Consider the following 7750-nt stretch of genomic DNA (forward strand, 5'->3'; position numbering starts at 1 on the left):
GAAGATATTAAAAAAGATGCAAAACACTACAAAACGCCAAATTTTTCAAAAAATGTGAAATAACTCCAAAATGGTGCAACCTACACCCCGTGTAATAAACTGGCATTTATTTTTTTTGAGGAATTCAAAAATTTAATAATATACAAGGGGTTCAATTTAAAATTGGAAATCCGTCATATTTGAAAATATCTACCTACATCATTACGTATTTAATTTTGCGTAGCTTTTATTTGAAACACATTTCCCTATTTTGATCTGTATGTATTTTGCAGACTTATTCGGCCTTAGTAACTCACCCTACGTATTTGTAGAACAAGAATAAAGAAAATTAACCGTGAAGGTGTTTGTAAATATTAGTCGTTCTTGTTTAAAAAAGGGAGGAGGTTAACAAATATTTTATAATGCCCTTACATAATTTTTGGATGATCCCTAATGTTCTTTTTGTTAAGACAATGTGTAATGTGTTGCTTACCGTGTTGGTTTTTAATAGTTACGTACAGAACTATTGTAGTTTATGTGCATGTCTCTGGCCAAGAGGTAATTGACAGCAGGGTTGGCATGTTTAAAACAAAGTGTTACATATTAAACATTCCTTAAATTTCTTCGCCTAGAGTGAAAGTACTTATTGGTTATAGATGTGAATTAAGGAAAAAATCTCATATGATTGACAAGCTTAAAACTGTTTTAAAACACGTATTTTAAACACTGTAAAAAACGACTTGTTAATGATGTTAACATGCCACTATAAAGAAACTTATTTAAACCAAGCTTAAAATGTTTAAAGTATGTGTTCAAAATAAACGTAAAAAAAACTGTTTAAAACATGAACACATTTTGAACTGTTTGTTTTAGAAATTTAATAAACTATTTTTTCCGATCTTGCTTGACCGTAATAAAATACTAGGTACTAGATCTACATTAACAAACCTTACAAGAAATTTCTACAATTAAGAATAACAACTAAAACTGTTTTTAAATTAATTTCAAATATTTTTTGAAGTTATTTTATTTAAATTATGAAATAAAGTGAGTATGAAATTAACAATACATACAGTTACAGTACTAATATCGTTGACAAATATAATAAGTGGGACCTGGTACATGCACATATGTAATTGTATGAGTTCGAGTACAAAGAAATTTGCAAATATAAGTTTATTATAATCTTTGTTGTGTCATTTACATACGTTAATGTTTTGTATATTCATTGTGTTTTGAGTGGAGTCTATTTTTCTTTTGCAACTCGTTCATTGTATCAATGAAGAATTTAAAATGATTGTTTCAGGTTCATTTTATGATCGCAGCGCTAACTACGGAGGAAGTTACAACACAAATGTGCGTGACGACTGGTGGGAAAACTGAATTCTTAGTTTGTTCCTAACTGCTGCTTATTTAAACGTACCCTTGACACTTGCACTATCCATTTTCTTACTCGAATCTTGATGAAACTCGTTTTCAGCACGATGGCTCACACGATATTACTTTGTTCATGTTATTTTAAATGATAGTAATGATAATAATACAGGGCGTTTATGATTAAACAAAAAAAAAAAAAGAAAAACCACATGTAAGTTCTTCCTTGACCATTTGTTAACTCGCTGCGAATGTTTGAATCTTACCTACCACTAACGACAAAGTTAATTTCTTCCCTCCTTAATTTCGTTTCCTTTTTTCTTCTAAATATTATTTGTATAAGCGTNGTGTTTCCCCCTTCTTAAAAGTAATGTTGGGAATCCCAAAAGGACCATAAAACCATAAAAAAAATTTGGAGCAGTTTCGTGCTGGAACCCCAATTCTAAATAATTACCAACGTTCCTATTAACTTTTTTTTCGTGTGCTTATTACGTATTTTCTATTCATTTCTTTTCTGGCGAATGTGGAATGTACTTATATCATAAGGTTACGGTGTAACACTCATTAAGTTCCATGTATTTCCTTCTTTAGGCCGATGACAAATTGTCACCCATGGCCGGCTTTTGTGCATCTAAGGATTCTAATTAGTATTGTCTTTCTGGGAGTAGCAGCAAATACCCATCAGATGGCGACGCATTGTCTTTATTTTAATTTAATTACATATATTTGCATTTAAAATAATTTATTTGGATTTGTGGTTATTATAACATATTTTTAGAGTTGGTGGCATTCACTTTTTGTGTGTCCTACGTGATGATCTGAGAAGTATTTTAATACTTTTTTCACCCATATTTTAAAAAAGTGCCTCCCTGTGTTGGTAATTTTTATTAAAATATTCGTTTAAGTAGGTGCAAATTCTTATGTTGAAAAATTGGAAGAATAGCATAAAAAATTTTCTTTATCCTATTCAAACTGTTACTAGCTGTGAATTCTACTGATTTCTTTTTTGTTCTGTTTGTAATTGATAGGACAAGGTTTGTATGATATAGCTGGAATTTTGGACAGAGGTTTCCTTTATGATGTGTACAAGTAATAAGGCAGATTATTTTAAAATTTTATCTGTGGTCAGATTTACATGAAACTTGCTTTTAATGCTTTTTCATATAATTAGTAAAATACCTATTTCGGCATTTGAAAGATTCACCCTCTGAAGGGTTTGGGCGCAGTAGAGTGTTTCATACTGTAAAACACGTGTCTGAATTTTGTTAGTTCACAAAAATGCGATTTTTTAAAAAACTGGAAGCCTGAGAATTATTTACGCTTTTTATTGATTATTTAAACAGTGGTTAAAGTGTATTTTGTATGAAACTTATCATAGATATGATTCTTTTTTTTTCAAACTTTATTTTAACGTAATAATCCCGAAATAAATCCTAGCCAACTAGCATTTCTATGTTGTCTTCAGAGAATGAAACTCCTTGTATTCATACTATGTATCGTTTGAGGCAGTGTCTTGTCTAGTCAACGACATGACAACCAATACAGAAGGGTCCACAAGGCTCACTTTTTAACTGCGTTGCAGTTACAGCTGTCGCAAGACGACGCTAAGAGTATTTTGTACACGACTGTGATATATATTTCCGATCTTTGATACTGTAGTTAATAACGAGTGACGACGACGCATAATAATAATAATAATGGTAATACTAAAATAAAATAAAATAATTAAATATCGATGGTAATAATAATAATATTGATTGATGGTGAGGATGATGATATAATGAATATTGGTAACGAGATGTTTTAAATAACATTGCGTTTTATTGTTGTCGAGGACAGTCGTAAAATCATTTACGAATAAGTCTTAGCGTACGAGTTTATTGTAAACGTTTTAAACTGATGAATTGTTCTTATTATTTATTGTTAATATATTATTGAATGCGATACTGTCGTTGGAACGATATCGATTAACGTGTTAGTGTGGGCACTTATTTTGTGCCTAAACATATTTTTTGTACTTTGCGCTTTATACCCTTTCTTCATCTTCTTTCACTTTACTAATTCTCTTCGTTGTTTGTATAAAATTTAGTTGTAACGTCGTAACCGTTTGTCTTCATACGTGATTGTTTCCTCAAGAACAACCCTATAGCTTTTATTCGTTATACCTAATTATTAATTAGACCCTGTGATACGGTTAAAAAATTCGTGCCTATCCTAACTGGGGCACGCGTGGATGATTCATGATCATGCGTGTCCGTCTCATTGTAACATTTAAATTATGCGTAATTACGTAAAACTAACTGTTAGCTGTGACTGCAACATTTTGCTATTTTCACGCATCGTGGTCTCTCAGTGTGACGGTTATTTGTAAGTGACCTGTTTATGCTGAGTGACCGAGGCTCGTTGTTGATGAAAAAAAGGGATGGCAAAATGCTCTTTTACTCGACGTGTTTGCCAGGAGAATGTATTACAATTTTGATGCATTTATATGTTTGGTAGAAAATGTTATCAACATCTTTACTTAAAAATAAAAGTGTCTGAATGAGATTTTGTTTTATTATATGTATGTATAAACGGTACATTTTTTCCTATTCTAACTTCATATAGTGTAACCTCATTAATTTGGATTTTTAGATGAAAAGGAGTATATTGATAACGACTTAANTCTCGGGTCGACGGCCTGTGACAATTTGCCCTTTCTGCAATTTTTGTATGATATTAATTTTATTTGTGGTTGATTTACTTGAAACATGGTCTTGATGCTTTTTGATATAGGCAATTAATCAAACAACTTACCTACTGTTTGGGCATTTTAAAAAATTCAGTGCAACGTTTGTATGGAACATATCTTATTTGTGGTCGGATTTACTGGAAAGTGCTCCTAATCCCGACTAGAATTTTGAGGGATGTGCAGATAGGGTCCCTAAGTGGGTAGCTACACCACCTTTCTACCTCTCGAGGGCCCCATGAGGTTGCCTTCTAGGGCAGTGGTTTAAATATTTAAACAAGAAACAATATTGCAGCTTTATTTACATACTTACTATTAGTAATATTTTAAAGAAGGAACTCGAATAGCATGCTTCTTAATTATTTGTATCGTATGAGTTGCCACCATGTAAAATACTTCTACGATAATAGCTGATACCAAGCAACTATCTACTTATCGTTAACATAAAACAAAATATAAACACGTACAACTTTACCGACCATTGTAAGATTCTCTTACATGTATATTAGCATGTATTAGTAAGTAGGATTGACGATGACAGGCGGGGCTTCTACTCTACTAGAAATATCGACCGATGCCACAGCGACAAGATCGACAACGAGATTTCAGAACTACCTATACTAATCGTAAGCCTATACGAATGTTTGAATCTTACCTACCACTAACGACAAAGTTAATTTCTTCCCTCCTTAATTTCGTTTCCTTTTTTTCTTCTAAATATTATTTGTATAAGCGTTCGATGTCGGGAACGTTGTCAGTCTCGCTCGAATTCATGTTAGTTGAGGATAACATTATCAGATTTAAATAATATTAATATTTAATGTAGATGACGACCGTCATTCTAGGATCGATTTGAGAATTTGTATACCACTTTTAAATGATGTCTTCTAGTGTTAACGATTAAAAAATATTTAGTGATCGATGATAATATAATGATTATTGTATTTAATCCCTGTTTTGCTGTCCCAAAGTTGACACATCCCGAAACGCCGATTTTGATTTATTAGTTGCACCAGTTACTATTAACGAATAGTATTAACAAATATGCATATTGTTAACATCAAACATTTTCGAGCCTAATGTCTACGTAGGAAATTTAAATTTTTTTACAATATCTCTGTTTTATCGTCTTTAGATTTGTATATTATATTTTTTAGTAGTTTTCATTTTTTCTTATTTATTTCGAGTAATTCATTTTCTGAAGATAGTATGTCAAATGAAGTATCTGACCAAATATTCACAATATTTTATATTGCAATATAAACGTAAACTCTAATCTTTTTTTTAAATTTATAGTGTTTCATACTGTAAAACACGTGTCTGAATTTTGTTAGTTCACAAAAATGCGATTTTTTAAAAAACTGGAAGCCTGAGAATTATTTACGCTTTTTATTGATTATTTAAACAGTGGTTAAAGTGTATTTTGTATGAAACTTATAATAGATATGATTCTTTTTTTTTCAAACTTTATTTTAACGTAATAATCCCGAAATAAATCCCAGCCAACTAGCATATCTATGTTGTCTTCAGAGAATGAAACTCCTTGTATTCATACTATGTATCGTTTGAGGCAGTGTCTTGTCTAGTCAACGACATGACAACCAATACAGAAGGGTCCACAAGGCTCACTTTTTAACTGCGTTGCAGTTACAGCTGTCGCAAGACGACGCTAAGAGTATTTTGTACACGACTGTGATATATATTTCCGATCTTTGATACTGTAGTTAATAACGAGTGACGACGACGCATAATAATAATAATAATGGTAATACTAAAATAAAATAAAATAATTAAATATCGATGGTAATAATAATAATATTGATTGATGGTGAGGATGATGATATAATGAATATTGGTAACGAGATGTTTTAAATAACATTGCGTTTTATTGTTGTCGAGGACAGTCGTAAAATCATTTACGAATAAGTCTTAGCGTACGAGTTTATTGTAAACGTTTTAAACTGATGAATTGTTCTTATTATTTATTGTTAATATATTATTGAATGCGATACTGTCGTTGGAACGATATCGATTAACGTGTTAGTGTGGGCACTTATTTTGTGCCTAAACATATTTTTTGTACTTTGCGCTTTATACCCTTTCTTCATCTTCTTTCACTTTACTAATTCTCTTCGTTGTTTGTATAAAATTTAGTTGTAACGTCGTAACCGTTTGTCTTCATACGTGATTGTTTCCTCAAGAACAACCCTATAGCTTTTATTCGTTATACCTAATTATTAATTAGACCCTGTGATACGGTTAAAAAATTCGTGCCTATCCTAACTGGGGCACGCGTGGATGATTCATGATCATGCGTGTCCGTCTCATTGTAACATTTAAATTATGCGTAATTACGTAAAACTAACTGTTAGCTGTGACTGCAACATTTTGCTATTTTCACGCATCGTGGTCTCTCAGTGTGACGGTTATTTGTAAGTGACCTGTTTATGCTGAGTGACCGAGGCTCGTTGTTGATGAAAAAAAGGGATGGCAAAATGCTCTTTTACTCGACGTGTTTGCCAGGAGAATGTATTACAATTTTGATGCATTTATATGTTTGGTAGAAAATGTTATCAACATCTTTACTTAAAAATAAAAGTGTCTGAATGAGATTTTGTTTTATTATATGTATGTATAAACGGTACATTTTTTCCTATTCTAACTACATATAGTGTAACCTCATTAATTTGGATTTTTAGATGAAAAGGAGTATATTGATAACGACTTAAATATTTAAACAANAAGGCGTCAGCGGCGATCCCGGGCTCGACCGAACCGATGATCAAGTGACCGAAAGTGCGGGAGTGAATGACGTCCCTTTAGACGTCAAAAGCAGAGAATCCGAAAGTGCGGTGCGCTATATTACTCGAAGTGGACGACAGTGTAGATTACCCAACAGATTTCAAATTTTGTGAATTCTTTATGCGTGTTTCTTGTTTTTTATGTGAGTCACTTAAATTGTATCGTTCCTCAGGTGGGAGAATGTTGGAGACACACATAAAGAATTAATATTTTGCTTTTTTGTTTATGATAAAACTTATTCTTGTCGAGAGCGATTAGTTCTGCATTTGTTTATCCTTTTTAGTAGCAGGAAATGAGTTGTTTATGTATTTGTAACGTGATATATTGAACACTATCGGTATTGTTAACATTTAATAATAGTATGTTATTTTTTCTTTTAATTCGCGAGCCTAAAATGTAAGTAAGTAGGTTACAAGTAGTCTGTCAAGCTTTTGTACTGTAAACTCATACTTTTCGTATTTTTAAATTATACTTATTCTAACTTTTCTCGGTGTTTTCTTTTAGTACCTGCTGGCTGTTGTCCGAATCAGTGAACGGGGTAAAACGGGTAGTTTAATTTTCCGGTCACAACACATACCTATTTTGCTGATTCATTTTTTTGACACCTGTTCGACTTTTTTGGTTTGTATTCGAAAATGATATTTTGGAAACAGCTGCATGCCCCCCACTAGGGGGGCGCGCCCCACAGGCTGGAAACCACTGTCCTAGGGTAAGGAAGGGGCATATAACGCCTTGCCGTATTTGCGCATCTTCAGGAATGATGCATGTGACCTTCGCAGACAAAAATTATTGCTACCTCATTAAAAGTTTTTGGAAAAATAAACTTTATTATTATTGAAAAAAATACAATATATATATATATATACA

At 32.2% G+C, this 7750-nt stretch overlaps 1 protein-coding gene and 1 long non-coding RNA gene across 2 annotated transcripts in view; one reads left to right on the forward strand and one right to left on the reverse strand.

Moving 5' to 3' along the window:
- LOC108736560 (ATP-dependent RNA helicase DDX3X) overlaps positions 1-1387 on the forward strand; it is a 10087-nt gene extending 8700 nt beyond the window's left edge. Inside the window, exon 7 of the mRNA XM_018469020.2 lies at positions 1286-1387. Within this exon, the coding sequence (XP_018324522.1) occupies positions 1286-1362 (77 nt within the window). The 3' untranslated portion in view covers positions 1363-1387. The remainder of the gene's footprint in view (positions 1-1285) is intronic.
- On the reverse strand, positions 1367-5485 carry LOC108736561. The gene is made up of 2 exons (XR_001937741.2): positions 4737-5485; positions 1367-1619 (listed from the first exon to the last, which is right to left on the reverse strand). It is a non-coding gene; the product is annotated as an uncharacterized LOC108736561 (long non-coding RNA).
- Positions 5486-7750: the final 2265 nt, after the last annotated feature.

Source organism: Agrilus planipennis, unplaced genomic scaffold, assembly GCF_000699045.2.
Source record: "Agrilus planipennis isolate EAB-ADULT unplaced genomic scaffold, Apla_2.0 scaffold82, whole genome shotgun sequence".
Taxonomy (NCBI): Eukaryota; Metazoa; Arthropoda; class Insecta; order Coleoptera; family Buprestidae; genus Agrilus; species Agrilus planipennis.